This window comes from Heliconius melpomene, chromosome 14, assembly GCF_056956725.1.
Source record: "Heliconius melpomene rosina isolate 202511_hmr_F chromosome 14, ASM5695672v1, whole genome shotgun sequence".
In the NCBI taxonomy this organism is placed as follows: domain Eukaryota; kingdom Metazoa; phylum Arthropoda; class Insecta; order Lepidoptera; family Nymphalidae; genus Heliconius; species Heliconius melpomene.
In genome coordinates this window covers 2,199,217-2,220,690 of record NC_140402.1, presented here as the reverse complement: position 1 = coordinate 2,220,690, position 21,474 = coordinate 2,199,217, and the positions used below count along the sequence as shown (strand labels likewise).

General features: G+C 33.0%; 2 protein-coding genes across 7 annotated transcripts in view; one reads left to right on the top strand and one right to left on the bottom strand.

The window, feature by feature from the left end:
* Hil (peptidase hillarin) overlaps positions 1–21,474 on the bottom strand; it is a 48,272-nt gene that overhangs the window by 9,825 nt on the left and 16,973 nt on the right. For all 6 annotated transcript variants that reach the window (XM_085197584.1, XM_085197588.1, XM_085197585.1 and 3 more), the window contains one exon: positions 19,463–19,653. In XM_085197584.1, coding sequence (XP_085053710.1) covers positions 19,463–19,653 — 191 coding nt within the window. The remainder of the gene's footprint in view (positions 1–19,462; positions 19,654–21,474) is intronic.
* Positions 805–2,647, top strand: Mccc2 (methylcrotonyl-CoA carboxylase subunit 2). Its single transcript, XM_085197366.1, has one exon. The coding sequence runs from the start codon at positions 879–881 to the stop codon at positions 2,544–2,546; it is 1,668 nt and encodes a 555-aa protein (XP_085053492.1). The 5' UTR covers positions 805–878; the 3' UTR covers positions 2,547–2,647.

The following is a 21,474-nucleotide window of genomic DNA, read 5'->3' as shown; positions in this document are numbered from 1 at the left end:
AATATGTAAATATTTAACAAATGAAGTAAAGTAAGTAAATCCATAAAATTATGTTTCGTCCAATAATAATCGAAACGTGTATGACACAAATGACCTGCAAGTGTCGCCCTCCACAGAAAGTGAATCGGGTCGTTGAACCCGTTGATGCCATAAATTGATATAATGTATCTACTATACAATCACCTTGAATTGAATTGTTTATATTTGTAGCTTGTATGTTGATATTTTATTCTATTTAAGTTAGCATTATTGTTATGACCTTCGTCAAATTATTTATAATCCCAGAATTCAGTGGAAAATGGGGAACGCAAGTGTTTTAATGGTAACGGAGTGTCTTAACACTAGATACCCAGTTTCTCTCTGCGTACCCTGCTATATATTTGATAGAGCGTGATGCTAAAAAAAACGTAACCACAGATTCTTATATCACTTCAAGCAATAAATGACAATCCACTTTTCCAACAAGTTTATTCAAGGTGTGTTTCATTCACAAATCGAAAAAACCTCCTAAGCTTACGTCATCCTCAACAAGTAGGGCGAAACGTTTTATTTTAAATTTTATATGCGTTTACATTACCTACATTGAACAAAAAGCGTGCCATTGTCGTTCACTTCACCGCATTTTATTATACGAAGATGCACCTACGTGGCTTATATGAGAATTTTACGATTGCCTGCCAGCAACTTGTTGATAACATATTCTTATCTTTTAACTATATGAAAACGTATTTTTATCAGCGCGGGTCAAATTTGACGAAACGAAATTGTTTTCGTATGAACTAATTACTTTGATAAAATATGTACATATATTGGATCAGTACCGTGTCGCAATCTGGTCGTTTGGACGTGTTTATCGCGGCGTTATTTTAATTGCAAAAATGATTAAATTAGTGAGAGGACTGAGGCGATTGAACGCACGGATGTACAGTTATTCCACGGTGATAGGAAGCGAACCAAACAAGAATGACCCCTATTATCAAGAAAATAAAGCTAAAATGGACGAGCTCGTCCATGAACTTCGTCTCAAAACAAATGAGGCTATCAGAGGCGGCTCCGAGGAGGCGGTTAAGAGGCACACGTCGAGAGGCAAATTGCTGGTTCGGGACAGGATCAACCGGTTAGTGGACGAAGGAAGCGATGTCTTAGAACTGAGCGCGCTGGCCGCCACCGACATGTACAAAGGTCAGGTGCCGAGCGCCGGCATCGTGACTGCTATCGGTAAAGTTCAAGGTCGGGACTGTATGATTGTTGCGAACGACGCTACCGTTAAAGGTGGGACGTATTTTCCTATCACCGTTAAGAAACACTTACGAGCTCAGGCGATTGCCCAGGAATGTCGGCTTCCTTGCATTTATCTAGTCGACTCCGGTGGAGCGCATTTACCTGACCAGGCGGACGTGTTTCCTGATAGAGAACACTTTGGCAGAATATTTTATAATCAAGCAAATATGTCATCAGAGGGAATTCCTCAAGTATCTGTCGTTATGGGGTCGTGTACAGCAGGTGGTGCTTATATCCCGAGCATGTCTGACGAAAGTATTATTATTAAGAATCAAGGAACAATATTCTTGGCTGGCCCACCGTTGGTAAAAGCAGCTACCGGGGAGTCAGTGTCGTCGGAAGATTTGGGAGGAGCTGATTTACATTGCCGGCAATCTGGAGTAACGGATCATTATGCTCAAGATGACGAGCATGCATTATATTTGGCTAGAAATGTTGTTGCTAACTTAAATTGGAATAGTGGCCAACAAGTTATAATTGACAACAAAAAAATTGATGAACCTCTACACGACATCGACGATTTACATGGAATCGTAGGGGCCAATATTCAAAGGCCTTTCGACATTCGAGAAGTGATTGCAAGAGTTGTCGATGGAAGCAGATTCCATGAATTTAAACAATTGTATGGTGAAACTTTAGTATGTGGATTTGCATTTATATATGGTCATCCTGTTGGTGTAATAGGTAATAACGGCGTTTTACAATCGGAAGCTGCTTTAAAAGGGTCCCATTTTATTCAATTGTGTGCAGCTCGTAAAATACCGTTACTATTCTTACAAAACATCACCGGTTTTATGGTAGGGAGAGAGGCTGAAGCTGGTGGGATTGCTAAAAATGGTGCTAAAATGGTGACAGCAGTTAGCTGTTTCAAAGGACCAAAAATAACAGTTTTAGTGGGCGGTAGTTTTGGTGCTGGTAACTACGGTATGTGTGGAAGAGCGTATTCACCTAGTTTCTTATATATGTGGCCAAACTCGAGGATTTCAGTAATGGGAGGACCGCAAGCTGCCACCGTTTTATCATTGGTAGCTAAAGATAAGACTGAAAGAGATGGAAAAGTGTGGACAGATGAGGATGACAAGAAAGTAAGAGGACCTTTAGAAGCTCAATTTGAAAAGGAAGGTCGTCCTTATTATAGTACTGCCCGACTTTGGGATGATGGTATAATAGCACCAAGAGATACAAGAAAAGTAATAGGATTAAGTTTATCAGCTGCTTTGAACGCCCCCTTCAGAGATAGCAAATTTGGTGTGTTTAGAATGTGAGATATATGTGAACCTACGGTACATACTTATGAATGTGATAAGGACTGTTAAGAGATAACAAACATACTGTAAAATATAATAATTAAAATAAGTAACTCGTATTTGTCTTTTGATTGCGTTATCTGTGATTATATTTTTAATTTTTCTTCTTCGTTGATTTAATACAAAAATACGTAAGTGATTACATAATTTATTAATATTTATTATGTAAAAATAATAAATAATATATAAGCTATAAAGAAAAAAAACATGTTTATTTTAAATATAAATAGTAATTTAGAGGTAAATGAATAAATGTTCATGATAATCTTACATAATATACTTATGTATCCTATACTAGGTTCCCAGGTTCCTTCTGACCCTGCTACGGGGCAGGATACAGCGTGAAGCTGTTCCTTCCTTCAGAAATGGAGGTTTAGCCTTCGACATTTAAACAAAGAGTGATTGACCACAACATCAACAAGCCGAGCTAATTATTAAATAATTTATAAATTTAATTATAATTTAATTTTGTAATTTTCCTTACACAGTGTTATCATTGCCCTTGCTATTTTTTTTATCAGTTTTACTCTTTTTCCCGCGTAACAGGGTAGGCATAGAAAATCTTGTGTTTTCGTTCGTCACGTTCTTCTGTTCTACCTTTACCGTTCGTATTTCGTGATTTTTTCACTTTTTGCACGGGGAAATGACAATAACTTAAGTCAAATCATTCCCCCGAGTGAGAATCGAACCCACATCCATCATGTTCACAGTCTGACGCCGTTCCACTGTGCTACTATGGCTTTACTGGATTAGTATCGCTAGACATTAGAACTATAACTACTTAGTTAAAAGCAATAGAATAGTATAACATTCTTGGGTGGTGTACCACAAATACTAATGCAAAAGAACAATAGTAATATAAACAATGCTTTGCATATTAATAATGTAAATGTTTTGTATACGTGAGCCAGTAAATACTCGTTTCATACACATTTGTATGGCACATACGTTTAATTATATCGGGAACAAGTGTAGATAATGGCTGCCATTATAAAAGTAACTAGCGTATACGATTTGTATAATGAAAATGTTAGTATGTAAAACATATTTTTTAATATACTTTAATTAATATGCTATAATAATAAATATTGTAAAATTAAGGGACGGGGACAGGAAACCTGGGAAACTTAGTGTTAAGACACTACGTTTCTATAAAGAATTTCATCACTCATTTTCCACCGAATCTTAAGTGACGTTGCGTGTGGTAGATCTCAACGCCGCGTTTTGCCTCGTTAACAGATCAAGGAAGCTAAAATATTAAATATTACAATTGCCCGACCCGGAATCGAACCCACACCCCCGAATTTTAATTAAATATTGAAAATACTATTAAGTTTAGCATATTTTCTTTTTGGGATCCTATAATTATATACTTGCGTATATTAATGTTATCGATTGTCGATAACGTAAACCGTTTTACAAGTTAAGTAACAGACAAGAACACCGCTAAGTTAAGTTACTTAATTGTATGAATAATTGATAAAGTTTTTGACCGCAATCAGGACACTGTAGGAGGTATTTTTAATTATAACATTTATTATTCTTGGAGTTTCCCATTTTAACAAGGATTTTTTTTCTTACTGTAGTAAATGTTGCTAAGCATTAAAATCTTAATAAGTAGATAACTTTTCTATTACCATATGAAAAACTATAGTATCTTTTCGCTCGCGGCTTTGCGTGTGTGGTTTTTGATTTTCCCATTTTCTCGTGGTGAAAATCGATCTACAATTTTCAAAGTACTTGCAGATTCTGTTCCCAGTTCAGCCTACCCTGATATGTGCGGGATACAGCGTGAAGATAAAAATAATAATACATAAAGAATAATCAAAGATTTTATTTTCATCATTTGTTTGACAACAAATCTTATTATCTTATTTTAATTCATTCCTTACATCACCATCACCATCACCAATAAACAATATTGTGTGTATGTGGTCCATACATCATAGATGTATTTTACGCTTTCCAATCTTAGCTGCGCACGCGCAGTTTTTGCTGGTAACATTCTTTTGAAGAAATCCTCCATCGCTATTAACAGAGTTAATTGATGATTTGTATGCCGTATGCACATCTGAGCCGGTCTGTTTTTGTTCCACTAGCTTTATGCCTGTGCGGTAATAGTACTTCGAAAATATGTATTTTTTCAACTTTTGTAGAGAAATAATAGGTAATTCAATTTTTTTTAACTAAACTCTGTATCCCGCATTGTAGCAGAGGTAACCTGGGAACCCAGTTTTAAGACACTTCCATTCTACTCGAGGCAATGCGTGTTGAGTGGCGAAACTCAGCACCGTGCTTTGATTCGTTACTGTCATGCAAAATAATGTTTATATGTATATAAAAAAATATTCTATGCAAATTTTGAACTGTTTTCCAGCATAAACTAAACAAAAATGAAATATTTATAATTAAAGTAGAATAAATAAAAACGTATTTTTTTTTCATTTTCTTCTTAAACCCACCGTTAGTAATAACCAGCGACCATGTAGGTCAGTAATAGTGATGTGCCAACTAGACAGTGTATAATAGCTCGGATACTATACGCATAGTGATGTTCGTCTCGGTGTAGTAAATACGAAAGTGCTATTGACATCTGAGTGGACTTTGACAGGCCGCACTGTATGCCACCAGAGCGAAGAAATGGAAATATAAATTTAAATAAATATTTCATCTTCTCGAGTGAGAATAGAATCCACAACCAGTAGGTTACCCACTTTGAGCCCCTTTGTGCCCCTGCGCCACTAAATGGTTATATAAGTATAATAACACAGCAATCGACATACCTGATTAAATCCCATTGTACTATATGCTCGAGTAATTTAACGGTTGATTAGAGATGGAATTAATGGTACCTTACGTACTTGTCATAGCTAGCTAGCTATTATTCAATGCTTATTGTAATTATACGAGGATAGAAGGATCGAGACCAGTCGTGGCGCTTGTACATGCGGGATACAGCGGGAAACTGTTTTAAGAAAAACTTTAAATGCGGGATACAGCGAGAAATTGTTTTAAGAAAAACTTTAAAGAATTATTCATCCAAATGAGGCCGTCATGGCTATGCGGCACAATGGTGTGACTGTACGACGGTTGTGGGTTCGATCCCCATTCGAGGAAGTGAAATATTTATTTTCGTTTATATGTCCATTTCTTCGCTCTGGTGTCGAGGCAAAGCGAGGCGTTGACTTTTGCCACTCAGCAGGCAATGCCAGAATTCGGCAGAAAGTGGGGAACGGAGTGTTTTAACACCAGGTTCCCTTTGAACCTGATGTGTGCGAGATACAGCGTGTAGCTGATTTATTTATTTAATTTGTTCATACTTATAATAAAATCAATTAAGCATTAAATAAACTAATAATATTATTTAATTTTGATGTTGTAAATTCGATAATCGCCTGGAACACGTTTAGTGGGTGGTGAATAATTGGCAACCCACTAAATTCGTATACTTGTACAGGCGCTATAATAACTATAAAATGCGTCGGTGTTTACTTTGTGTGGAGAGATATGCTATCTTTTGTTAGATTCTAATCTTAAAGCAATTTCGAAAATATTATGAAAACTGTTTGACTAAAATTAATGAATTAAATGTAGGTCTCATCTTCCTCATTATGCAGATAGAAGAAAAGAGAGTATCTAACATAGTCTTTTTTTAGATGTAATCGGGTGGAAGAGCTCAACGCCGCACTTTATCTCATCGGGGAACAAAGAAATAAAATTTAATTATCTAATTATGGGAAGAGATGGGAATTGTAGTGGAACTGGATTACAGTATTTGTTTATAACAAATATACAATAAAATAATTAAATGAATATTATTTATAATCATATGGGAAGGAAGGAGTAGCTTTTTTATCAATTTTATCTATTAGCACGATTAATTAAATGTTCAAATAGTTATATTACAATATATTTATATAAATATTAAAGTTAAAAAAGAAGCTTCAAAATAGCGATTTTGCGACATACATATAGGATAGGGAGACCGGGAACGTTTAACTATGAAGTTGAAGAAATTTTCCCAATTTTCAAGACAGTTATATATATTTTAAGTCTTGCCAGAGCAAGTAGGGGGGGAATTAAACCTGCACCCATCGTGTTTACAGTTAGATGAATGAATCTCGAAGTTAAACTAATAAAAACAATAACTAAAACTATAAAAACTAACACCTTAAATATTAACTAAAGTATATTTAAATTCTATACTTCTAATATTCCATATTAGAAAGCCAATAAGTGATATACAATCAATATTATCAGAATTCCCTATATGTAGGTGCTAATTAAGCAATAAAACGAGTTCGATAACTATATTAAAATATCAACGCACTTTATGTAAAACGATTATAATAACTTGAGATGATAACGACAATACCAGTTAGATATATAACTAGTTTTCACCAGCGGCTTCCCTCGCATGATCAAATGCAAATATTTTTAAGCTTCACGCTGTTTCCCGCACCTATCCTGCTAAGCAGAGGGAACATAGTAACCCAGTATTAAGATACTCCATTCCCATTAATAAACACTTGAGTTGCAGAACTCAACGCCGCGCCTTTGCCTCGTTACCGCTAATCTTACTTTTCCCAATAAAAGAGCTTTCAATATATTTTTTTATTCGAACCAATAGTTCCTGAGATTGGTGCATTCAACCAAACAAGCATTTCAACTTTATAATATTAATATAGAAGTGTAGATTAGTTGTAATAAGTACATATATTTATTATCATAGCATCTAGCAGGAAGCTAACTTGACGCCATAAGCTAATTTTCATGTACACATACGTTTACTACCGCTTATTCAAATACACTGGTTAAAGGTCCTTATATAATGAATGGCCATTTATTTAAATTGACATTTTTTAATTTTTTTTTTAAATGCGAACAGGCAGAGTAAACTTAGTGGTGAGACTCTCCGTTACCCAATGTTTACCAGTTTTTTTAGTACCTACTTTATTTTTATTTATTTTTAATATAATTTTAAATGAATGCTTATATGGTAGCACTATATCCATCGATTATTCAAACCTAGGCAAAATTAAACCTATTACTCTAAAACCTAAACGTGGATAAGTGTGTAATATTTTTAATAGGTAATTGAAGAATTCTATAAAAAAAATATAATGATTTTCCTTAATAATTTGCTAAGCAAAGCTACCAGTATCCGTTTTATTATAAAACCACGTTTAAACTATTTTATGAAAACGGTCTCTAACACGCCATATGCATTTATTCCTCTAGTGTAATATTTTGTAATTCAAATGGACATTAACAAGATGTCTTGCACGTAATTCCTATTATATTTCTACTGTACATTCCTGTTTCATATTGCCGCTGTGGCATTAGAGATACAGCATCGGTTATTCTTACACTTATAAGTTAAACTTTAAATAACTTAAATAACTTTAAATAATAATTTCACAACAGAAGAATAAATGTGTTAATTTTTGATAAATATGACATAAAGCAGGTAAATTATCTATGGTAAATAAATAGACAAATATTAGAACTACATTTTCGTCTAGTTTTTGTTTATTTTGATTCAATTAATATCTGTAATTACTTATCCATTTATTTAATGTAGGTAGTTTTCTTTAAAATGTCTGGTAGGTACTAAAATTGTTTCGTTAATTAAGGTTTATAGGTTAATAGGGTCAATTTATTTTAATCGTTATTGTTGTATCAATTATAAAATCCATATAATACACAACACATTTAAAAGAAAACTACGCATAAAGAATAATTTATTTAAAAAATGAAAACTCCAACGAACCTTTTATATGATTGTCAGTTTAACCAAAAATTCTTGTATAAATATATTTTAATACAAATCTGTAACTCATCACTCTCTGTAAATGAAGATATACTCGTATAAGAAAATATGAAATAAAATATCACATTTTAGTGGCATACTTATTTAAATCATTATTAACTTACCTTCACTTCACTTCAAGTACTTTGATTAATTATAACGTAAAAATATTTCCTTCAACATTTTGGATTTAGTATCCATCCAAAATGTCATCGTAAACAATACGTCATATTAACAAACTGTCATTTAAAAGCGCGGGAAAATAATAACCTGTTGCAGTTTTTTTTTTAATTTTTTGTTTTTTGACCAAGGCACTACACATACTTACTTAAGCTTATAATTTAATTAATAAAATATTGAAGAAAGAGTTAATACATTGTCTATATCTTAAATAACATTCAAATATACATAAATGTATAAGTTACAAAGCGTAAATACCGCGAAGGTACTACGATCTGTTACGTCGTGTTACACAATCGAGCCGATCACTCGCTCCTAATTAACAACTTTCTCCAGTCATTGAACGCCGGTTCAACGCTTACGGCAAAAAATGATATTCAGACGGAGGCCTTTTGGGCGATCGATGGCCTTTTTTTTCTTGAGATAAAAAAGTAGTGATATAATTCACTGTTATTTCGATAATTTAAGTATGAAATGAACTTAGAGGAATGCGATGAACTTTTTTTTTAAATTGTGGATTCAACTTTTTTTTTAAAGACACTCGATGTTAAAATAATTTTTCATCAATCATAATTTTTAATCAATTTCAAAATATTTCTCATTAAAATTCTTTTTAGACTCTGCTACATAAATATCCATATTATTTGCTAGCGTCTTACCTCAGTCAGTGAGGACAAGTCCTTTTATATATATAGATTATATTCTATTTAAAGACAGCGATCAGTTCCAATTTTATTATATTTATAGAGACCATGTTGAATTATAGTATAGATTACGTAATATAAAATAAACGATGTTTCAAATGTAAAATAAATGTAAAGTTTATCCTACACGTTGACCCTAAATATGTAGGGAAGGCTGTATTAATAGTTATCTTTGCCCGTATACGTTATAAACAGATGTATTTTATTTTATTAGACCAACCTACAATGTTGTTAAGTAGAAAATTAGAATATTATAGCTACTACTATGTTCTTTTTATAGGTTTGCCCATTTTAATTTTATATTAGAATCTTTATCTATTTTTAAGCAGGGTTTTAGTGAAGTCATAAAAAATATTCTTTTTCGTGTTTATCTTTATGTTGTATCACGCATATAGGAGGATAGGCAGAGGGAACCTGGGAATCTAGTGATGAGACACTCCGTTATTAAGACACTTTCGTTGGCCATTTCGCGCTGAATTCTTTGGGTGATGGTGTATGGTGTGTTGAGGAACGGAACACCGAATAAAACTTGTGTTTATAAATATTATTTGACCTCTAACTTTTCTAAGTTTTGCTTAATATTTTCATGTTATTTTTTAACGACGAAAAAGTAATATTTTTTTTTTATTAAACTTTAGGAAAGCTGCTTCAGCTGCTGCTTTGCTGCTGCTTAATAAACTTATTTACGTCAGTCATTGTTAGACCAGACTGTAAGAGAATAATCTAGGCATTGCCTGGATCATTTTAATTAAGTATTTAATTAGTCAGTAAATAATTAATTTTTTTATTTTTTTTGTAATGGCTTGTCATTGTAATAATGGTAAAGCTATTTTATAGAATTATATTTATTTTTAGTTTATTCCACAGAAATTTAGGAAACGGAGGTATATTAATGAAAACGAAGGCTTATAACGCCAGGTTCCCTCTATCTGCCTTGCTATGTGCGGGAAACAGCGTGAAATTTGTATCCATGTTTAAAATTATTATCGAAAAAAAAAACTTACAACATTTATATAAATATTAAAACGCATTGAAGTATGTATAAAAGATTAAATAACCATATTTAGACATCAACAAATTTATAAACGATCGATAGCTGAATAAATCTATACAATAAATAATATTAAACGAAACAAACGGGAAGTCGTTAGTGCTTAATGAATTTTAAAAGAGCAAAACTATAGCAGAGCTGATAAAGACAGTTGAAAGGATGTTGTTATCGCTGGGAAAAAATCTTCTAAAGGAATCATTTCGCGCGTGTGGAACTAACATTATGATAATATATCGCGTTGTGTGGGAACTGCGTAGGCAGGGCGGTATAGGTAAGGCAATTTACAATTAATGCTGTTCTGGCGCAGGGGTTAAAGTGTGTAGCTGTAACGACGGTTAAGGGTTCGATTTCCACATTTCTTCGCTCTGGAAGCAAGGCAAAAGCTCGGTGTTGACTACTTCTCGCTTGAAAAATTCGCCGGAAAGAGGGAAAGGGAGGTTACCAGGTTCCCTCTGCCTACCATGCTGTATGCAGGATACGGTGTGATGCTTATTTAAATTAGATTTTTTTTAACTGAGAAAAGAAACAGTATTTTATGGACTTAAATCTGGTGTGGTGGGTGGGTGCTTTGTAGCGCCTTTATCGTGTTCCATAGGTCAAGGATCGATTGTTTAGATATATTGAATTTTGTAAATTCTAAGTGATTTGTGTTACTCAATATGTTTTTTTTGTTTGGTACTTTGATTTTCACGGTTATAGTAATAACTATAAACATGATAGTTTAAAATTTTCATTTTCTATTTTTCTTACAGAGTCGGTTAAAAAACATCAGAATGTCTAAATAAAACACCAAAACTTTACTAATATTTCGTAAACTTAAAAAAAACTTTAAAAATATTAAAGTTCTCAAGAAATTACAGTTGAGTTGAGTTCGTTGGGTGGGGTTTTTGCTTCGTAGTTTGACTTATGTTCGCCTTTGTACACTGTGTGGGTAAACGGTAAAACGACCGCTATTCTCACGGATGGAGTCGAAGGCAATCACTTGTTTACAATGTTTTGAAAATTTTACTATATAATAAGCTTGAGAGACCGTCGTGACGCAGTGGAACAGCTTTTGAATGTTAACGTGACGGTTGTGAGTTCGATTATGCCTCGAGGGAATTAATTAATTTCTTTTCTTCGTTTCGTGTGGGAAGAGAAGAATGTTAATTGTTTTATAAAGATGATACAAGATAAGTTCATCGTTTTATACAAGTTTCATAAAATTCCATCATAATAAAAGTTGGACACTTTTATAGAATTTGAAAGGTTATTTGGGTTTCCTATGATTTTAAAATTAAGCTTTAATATAAATTCTTTTATATTAATTTAAAACATGCTGTAATATCTTCTACCTTTCAAATCAAATGCATATTTCTTAATTCCAAGCACCTATTTCAATCTATACTCACTCTTTTTAAATGCGTTTCTTATTTTTTTAGAAATCGGTTAAAAAATGAACGTAACGGGATTTGAACTCGCGCCTTGTGGACAATGTTTAAACGCTCTGACCACCAAGCCATATGCTATGTTAAACTACGTCTTTTACAACTTATTTACTTTGTTACATCTATTCATGATCTAGTCAAAACAAAGTTGTAAGGATGTCCATTGAAATTCAAAGTAAATACTAGTAAAAGCAAACCTATTCGTAACACAGTAGTAAATGCATGCTGTATAATTAAGCACTTAAAATTAAGTTTCGCAGTATACCTACTTCATGTATTTATTTTAAAAATAATATAATTTAAGTAAAATAAGTTATATTTCAATATATTTATCAATTTTTGGATTTGTATTGTAATAAAAGTTTAAAATGGTTTTGAGGTTTTGAGAGTAAGTGGTGGCACTGAACAGACCGTGCCTCAAAGGTTCGGCGGAAAGTGGGTAAAGGAAATTTGTTAATGGTAGTGTCTTAACACTCCCTTCGTAAGATCCCTCTGCCTATACTGCCTTGTGTAATACAGAGTGAAGCTAAAAAAATATTGTAATATATTTTTTATGTACATCTTACTAGAACAGCTCTATAGTATATGAATTGTTACATTTGTATACCTGTCACAATATATTATAACTTGTCATACTTCAAAGACAAAGCAGCTCTGCTTACATAAGAAAATAGACTTACAGTACGGTCAACAAGTTGTGGCCGCTGAAGTTAGCTGTAGACGGCTGCGCAATTTTGATTTTAGGATTTTTCTTACTTTTGAATATTTCCTTCTCAAGTGAACAATGCTGAACAGTTTAGGACACGTAATTTCAGGTCCACGACTCGTTGAGCGTACTATAGGTACATTCTTTAAGTTTACTTAAGTTATAACTTAGTCCTAGACACAGTTACAAAGGACGATAAGGCATGAAATGACATCATGAAGCTTTGAAGTAAATAAATATGTAAATTGACTATTAAGAAAACATATAAAATTGTTTTAAATGTAGCGGGATTTGAACCCGTGCCTCTTGGGAACCTAGTTGTTAAAGCGCTTGGACGGTTTCTAAGAAGGCAGGTTCAAGTCCCGCTACGTTCAAAGTTTTATGTTTCCTAAAAAGTCTCTTTCTCTCCTAATTGTGATTTATGCTCGTTCGGGACAAGAAAAGCAAAGAACGGAGTGTCTCAACTCCTCGTATATGCGGGAGAAATTAATAAAAAAAATCTCTTATATGCCTCGTAGCCCCACAATAATGACTTTTAATATATTTTGTGTGTATCTTACGGTAATTTCTCGTGAGAATGAGACCTTTTGTCATGTCAGTAGGTTAACTCTGAAGTGGAAGAAAATGGTATTCATGATTGAAATAAAGTGCAGTTTGGGAAATAGGTTTGTATAACACTTTAAAATTTTGAAAAAAATGAAAGTTTTATAATTATTGTTGACGCCTAAGACGTGGACGTAGTTGGAATATAATAAAAATTATAGGAACGTGAGGCCAGTCGTGGCGTAGATACTGTACACGTAACAGCTTATGGGTTCGATTCCCACTCGAGGAAATGAAATATTTAATATTTTCATTTCTTCGGTCTGATGTCGAGGTAACGTTAGAAATAGTCGGAAAATGGGGAGGGAAGTGTTAATACAAGGCTTCCTCTGCCTACCTCTGCCATATGCCATATACAGCGGATTCTGTTACTTGTTTCATTTCACAAGTGTGTTTAGATCTTGCAGACTATCAACTTATTCAAATGTACCTAGTACTAACGTTTACTTTTTTTGCTTCGCTCTATAGCACCGCATATGGCAAGGTAGGCAGAGAAAACTTAGTGTTAAATCACTCTGTTACTCATTTACTGTCTAATTTTCTAGACATTGCGAGTTGAGTAGCGAAATTCAAATTCATTTCTCGAATAAGATTCACTTCATACCAGCGGCCTCAAAAATTGCCAAAGATTAATAAAATCACATAGAAATTATTTTTTTATGCTAGTTCTATAATCATCTCTCTACAATACTTATCTAGAACATTTTAAAATTGGACCAATTATTATTATTATGAAAGTATTTTTTTTTACCTTCCGCGTTACTACAGCGGCCTTGTTACTATTGCAAGGGACCCTTGGCCTATTTGTATTTCAAAACAAACTATTGTTATTTAGAGACCTATGTAAATATTGCAATCTCACATAGTTCTGTTAATGATAGCTTATGTCCTAAACCCATAAACTTTATGGGTTATTTGTTGACTCTATCTAGGTACCTATGGGTTATTTGTTGACTCTAAATATGGCATTTAGTTTTTTGAAACGATAATAGAAAGTTCTTTCAGGATTTTATCATTCCCTGGAGACAAAATACCTCAGCTATATAGTGATCTAAATATTTTTGTAAATGGGCTAATATATTAAACTAGTTTCTTAAATAAAATATAAATTCTACACATTACTATACATTTATATAGTTTGAATATAAATATGTCTTAACAAAGATAGAGAACCTAATTCTCGTACAAACTTATGATAATTTTTTTTAAAAGGCATGAATGTCACAGATATAATCCGATACAAGTATATCAAGTGAATGAAGTAGATCCGGCCTTGCGCCCACGCATATGGTAAGCTTTGTAAATAAATTAGTTAAGCAAAAAATATAAATAACTATTAATATCATAATGTTGCAATAAGAATAACACTTTTTTTAGGAATAAATAACAGCTTCACTTTTTTTTCTCATATAGCATCGTGAGGTTAAACGTAGAGTGAGAGAACGGAATCGTTCTCAGTTTCCGTTCAATTTTTGAAATATTATATGTTGAGTGAAGAAACTCTATGCCGCGTTTGAGTATAATATAGAGCCAGGATATAAAAATAACTGGATTATAATCGTTATCCTCAATGAGAATTGAATCCGCTTTAACAGTCAAACGCTGTCACACTGCGCTATAATGATGTTTTGGAAAGTTATGAAAGAACAGTTGAATAATAAAGCTAATTTTTGAATAATTAAAATAATCAATAACCAAATTAAGAAGGTTTTGGCCTTTGTTGTCGCCAAGGTAGAGCCACCCGCATCTCTTTGGTTGGGCTGGTTACCAATTCAAATGTGATGCAAGTGTTGTAAATATTGATTTCTTATTTTCGTTAATTCTTTTCTATATAAATATATGTAGATAATAGATATGTATATTAGTTATATACGACTATGGGTTCAAGTCTTATTTGAAGTATTATATTTATTACTCTATCTGGTTAAGGAAAGTGCGGCGTTGATTTCTAGAAGCTTCTTTTCTTTTTTAGTTTTCCTCATTTTAATAATAAATGGTGTGTAATTATTTTAATAATATGTAAATAAACAAATTTAAAAAAACATACCTAATTACATTTTCTTCACCTACTCTACAAAAAGAGTATAAAAATAAAATAAATGCATCCAATTACGTAAGGCATATATCTAAGAACACTTGGTACAGCACAATTAATATGCTTCGCACGTTTTTATACTCTACGGGTAGATACGTCTATAACCTATAATTACTATGGAGACTATTACAGAACTTCTATAATTTTATTATTGTTATTTCTGCATATTTAATTCTTAATGAACTAATAATGCTATGATTATAATAATAATATTTACTTTTGTATCACGCTTTATCACGCAAAGAGTTTGAGACTTGTGCGTTGAGTGGCGGTTGATGGCCGTGCTCTGTCTTAAATATCAAAAACTATATATTTATCCTCCAAGAAGGACAAACTCTGAAGACAAATCATAATTCAAATCAAATAATAATTTAATTAGGTAAAATAGGTTGTGGGTTCGATCCCCACTCGAGGAAATGAAATTGTTTTATTTTGCAATTCAACGGAATTCGGCGGAAACTGAAGCCACAAACCATATTGTTTACTTGTATATTAATAACTGCAATTACTCATCATCATCATCATCATCAACAGCCATCTTTTGTCCACTGTTGGACATAGGCCTTCCCCAATTCTCGCCACCATACTCGATCCTCAGCTTTTCGGACCCATCCGCTTCTCGCCAACCTCTATGTCGTCGGCCCATCTGGCAGGGGGTATCTGTACGGGTCTCCACTCTAAGACGCGTCTGCCCCAGCGGCCGTCGGCTCTACGATGCTACAATTACTAATGGAAAAAAAATCCCAAAAAAAGCTGCAATTACTAATTGAAAAAAATCCCAAAAAAAAAACTTTCTCATATTCCCAGAAAGAGTGTTAATATTATTTGATATATAAGTGTCCATGGCAAGCATAAGTAGACGTCCGTCCGGTTTTCGATAAGCAAGGATGTATCAACCTCGTTACAAATCTCCACTCGTGCGCATGCATTATTCAATACATCAGACGGAGACATGTCACCGAAACAACCTTAGAGTTTTAAAGTTGGAAGTTCTAGTTATTTTTGATATTTTTTAAAGTATAATTTCATTTATTTATTCCATAAATATTTTCTAAATTAGTTTTCTATTTATACTGAGGGTAGAAAAATATTTTAGAAAATATATAATAACGCCGCCGCCCAATTCTGTTCATGGAAAATGTGTACAATATATTTTTTATATCATTATTTCTACTCTATTTCTTTTGAAATAGGATAAACTCACATAATATTTAAAAAGTTGCAAATTTTTAAAATTTGAGAAAAGTTTTCGCTATTTTCCAAAAAAATTCATGTGATTAAGCTTACTAATAATTTTAATTCGATGATAATATGCTATTTCTATATAATTTCACTTCTGTGGCGGTAAATTCAGAAGTTTTGACTGATTCCACGTACTGTTACATTATTAATTTTTAGCCATCTGTCTTGAATTTCTGGTACCGAAATAATGACAGTGACATTCCAACTGAATGCACTTAGCTTGATGTATCTACTATGTATAAATTATTTATTTATAACTAAAACTAAAATAGACATTATGGCGCAGCGACACGGTATCTCACTATAGACGCGACGATTTTGGGTTCGATTCCCATGTGAAGAAATTAATTGTTTCATTTCTTTGCTCCAGAAACAAGATAAAAGCGCGGATTTCAATTCCGCCCTTAACTAGTTGGTAGATGTTAAAACATACAGAGAGATAAGAAGAAGAAAAATTTATAATTAATATAATAATAATTATTAATTATATATTATTTACTTGCTCGCAAAAGACCGTGCAAAGTGGAGTAGGTTGAGTAGGAGGGCAGACCCTGGCAGTAGCCGGGATTAATGCCAGGACGAAAGATATTATTTACTTGCTCCCCAGGGGGCATGTATGAAGAGGTTGATGACAGTGGACGAGGGGAAAGAGGTATGTAGAGATCTTTGACTACCCCGCTAGGGATACAGCGTGAAGTTAAATTAAGTTATTTACTTATAGTATTTTATAATAATTTACAGGTTCAGGTCGTATTCAGCACTTATCAGGGTAAGCAGAAGGAACCTAGTGTTAAAACACTCCGTTCTCCATTTTCGGCCAATTTTTTGAAGCATTGTGTTGAGTGGTGGAAATCAACGCCGCGCTTACCAGAGTGAAGAAATAAAAATATTAATAATTTTATTATTCTCGAGTGGGAATCGAACCCACAATAGTCACACGCTAAAATACGTGTACGTTTAAAGTTTTTGAGTAATATTTTGAGAGTTTTATAATACTTTTTTGTATAATATGCTATAAATAGCTTTGCCTAAAACACGAAGACTGGCGTTTCGTTTTCTGAGACGCACCGTTTATGGCTACCGTTCGCTGTCAACTGAATTTAACCAAAAAAGCTGATCCTACCACCTTCTCATACATACATATAGCGAAATGGGTAGATCTACACTGCCTCTATTTGGTTCCAAGGTAAAGTAGTGCGTGAGTCAGCTCGGAGGACCAAATCTTGAAAAATATAAATTTATATTATAAGAAATTTCTAGAATTTTTGTTGATAAAAAAAATATATATTTGTTAATTAATTGATGGGTTCCAGTTAAGTTATCGTTAAACTACCTTGAAGTTTGTATGGATTTTATTGTAAAAATTTTTCGGGGTTAGAAAATATTGCTACCCATAGATTAATAAATTGACATATTTATGATTTATTTATAACATGTTTAAAGTATTTTAGTTTATTTACTGATAACGATAAGCAATATATGTATAATATTAAATCGCATTTTTATTTCTTTATACTAAGAATACTCTGTCGGTCTTTCTGTTGGCGCTATAACAAAATCAGAATAAAACTGAAATTTAAGGCGCCCAAACCACAAACGTGATTTTTATAGATAATGGTACTTTTAATTGGGAACCCTGGATCCTGGAGTCCTACTCGCACTTTACCACCACCGGTTTATTCATTTGTTAAAATGCATTTTTCCTTTTATATGCGTTTGTCGGTTAAAATTGATAGAATTTATTAGTGAAGAATGTTATTTTATCTGTTGCGGATCGTCCTGCAGACAGAAGCTTTGTCGATTTCTCGCTATACTTAATGACGTCCGATCGTTAAGTTGTTTATGTTATAAGCGGAAGCGATTTTTCATATCATTTATTTAACGATTTAACGAATGATATATGTATAGGTATTATTTTACGAATAAATAAAATAATTACATGTTTTTAATGTACTATATGACTATCGAGAAACAATAGTACAGCGTCTGGCTGTAAGCACTATATTAGTGGGGTCAATCCACTCGGAGGAATCATTTATTTATATTTCCTCGCTCTTTATCATACAATAAAGAAAGAACGATAGAAATTTTGTTTTAGGGACTCTAAATTACGTCAAAAGGCCTAACACTATATAGAAATTTAAATATAATTTCCTTGGACCAAAGCTACGCATTCTTCGTGCGCACGCGATCGGTTATACACTGAGAGTCAGGAATGCGATCATTCGATACTGCAATATGTGCTGTTATTATATATTTAACGTTTCCATTTAAATATTTATTGAAAACATCTATCTTTGTCGATTATTTAAAAATAAAAAAAAAAAACGGTATATAATTTTCAAATGCATGTATGGGGAAAATAGGGTAGTGTCATTTTTTAACCGATATGTTTTCATTTCTTCACCTCTGGTGTCGTAGAATGGAGTGCCATAACACTAGGTTCCCCTGCCTACTCTACTTTGAGCGAGATACAGGATGAAGCTGATTTAAAATGATCAAATGTAATGTTTAGGCCATTTAATTAGTTTTACTACTTGGGAATAATTTTTTAGGGATATGTTAGAAAATATATTTGTATGTAAAAGTTATTTTATATACCGATAGATATTTATAAAAGAAATGTAAAATAAGTATCTATGAGTCGTTCTGTTTCCTTTCATAGCTAGAGGCCGACACTTTCACAGAAGATTCGCGTAAAACATCTCTGATCTCATGCTGGTGTCACATCGACGATGACGATGAAAGTTGTGATAAAATGTTGAAAATAACTTAGCGCTAACTAAATAGTGATTTATTATTACGTACTATTTAATTATAATAGATAGATATTTTTGTTTGTTTGGTTAAACGAGCTAATCTCGGAAATTGATTTAAAAAAATAATAATTATTATTATTAACATAAATGTAATAGATCCAGGGTAGATATGTAGGATAACAGATAGAACGAAAAGGTAAAAAAAGAATGTACATTTAACCAATCTATTAAGAATCCCGTTTAATCCTACAAATCTCTCATCTACCTAAACATTAAAAAAACAGAAAAAACTCACCAAATAACAATCAATGGGCTTCTCCTTCGGCCTATGATACGCTTTCTGCAGTTCTGTTTGTTTGAGCGCGTGCGCGATGTGCAACGCACTGGCGTCGAACCTCCCATATTGGTAGTCGGGAGTGTCGCGCGACAGCTCCCGAGCTGGTGACGCGTGCACGCTGCCGCCGTTTGTTGTGCGGGTGGGTGACACTGTTGGGGAATGGAAGTTATATTAATAGTGGCAAAATTTATGCTTCCTTTTTTCAGCTTCACGCTGTATCCCGTATATAGCGGGGTAGGCAGAGGGAACGTAGTGTTAAGACGTTCGGTTACTCACTTACGCTGATTTTTTTGAGGTAGGTATGTCAAGACCATTTAATAATAATAATAATAAATACTTTATTAAGCAAGTTTCTTACAGAATCCACTTATTTATCCAGAATTTATCTTAATATTACGTCGGAGTATGAAACTGAAATTAATATCGGATACCCAGATGCCTGGTCAGAGCACAGAAAAAATAAGGTTTTAGTTCAAGACAATGAAAAGATAAACGTACCTCCAGTTTCTATGAAATTAGAAATATTAATTAGTAGTGTAATTGTAATTTAATACAAAATGAGTGCACACGCTCAAAAAATTAAGTCAACTTTCATAAGTCAATGTCCCATTGACCTACAATCAAGAAATCAGTACGGAACCCTCGACGAAAACCCACTCGCACTTGACCGGTTTTTTTTTTAATGAAAATAATACGGAACCCTCGCTGGAACACCGACTCGCACTTGATCAATTTTTCTATTTTTTTAATCAGTAACAGACATATCAGTCTCTATTAGTAGCAACTCACGCGTACCCATGTAGATCCGCCGTTATGCATAACGATGGGAGAAATCGGCGAGCATTTATATGTTTTTACATTAATAATTATAAACTCTACATATACATATATAATGTATGTAGATACGTGCGATAGTATAACGGTATACGGTACAAAGTACTATACTACTATACTAACTATGCCACGATAGTGTCTAACAAAATTAGACACTATCGTGGCATAGTTTGTGTGTTAGAGGGCAGGAGGGAACCCAGTGTTAAGACACTATTTTCCATTTTCCAAATTTTGAAGGCATTGTGTATTAAAACAATAGGTTGAAAAGGGGGGAACGGAAGTTTGTTAATAATGGGAACGGAGTATCTTAACACTACGTTCCCAGGTTTGTTTTCTATCCTGCTATATGTGTGGGAAACATCGTTAAGCTAATAAAATTTAATTACACAAAGTAAAAGGGAAACAGATGTGATTATCACCTAAATATCATAATAAAACAGCTTACTAAAGAAACTATTTTGGTAAAAACCATTTTACAACAGTAGTAAAATTAAGTGTTACTTATACTTAGTAGACGAATAAATTAAAATATTGCCACACAAAAATATTCTCTATTACAATTGAATACAGGTGTCGTTTCTGTATGTACGTCCATTCACACCTTGGAATGGGGCCAACGACCTTTTATATAACCATAAGTCACATACTGTGCCGTCCCATAGAATTTACCTGCATACTTAGAAATAGCTATTAGAAAATACGTTAATTCAGTTTTTTTGAGTCCATTTAGTACCTTTTTATTAATTTTAATGAGTGTTATTAATATATGTATATGAGATAGTAGTGGATTCGATTTTTGATAATTAATTGCTTTGAAAAATGCGTATATTAATTGAAGATGAGTATTTTTATATAAAATTTAACAATTTCACAAGAAATCCCAAAAAAAATTAAATAAAATTCAAAATCAATTTTCATTAAGTTCAGTTTTTTTGGTAGGGTAATAAAGTGTCGGTCATTCAACTTTAAATATCACCCCTAACAATTGTGTGTTGTAATAAAGTCTAATTTTCACCAGAAATGAGGAAAATCTGAGTTGCAATATTCTTTAATGTAAACTATAGGCTTAAATTTTCTCTTAATCTATAAAGAACCATTAGGTAAAATAAATAAGACTTTTATTTTATTATGGTGTA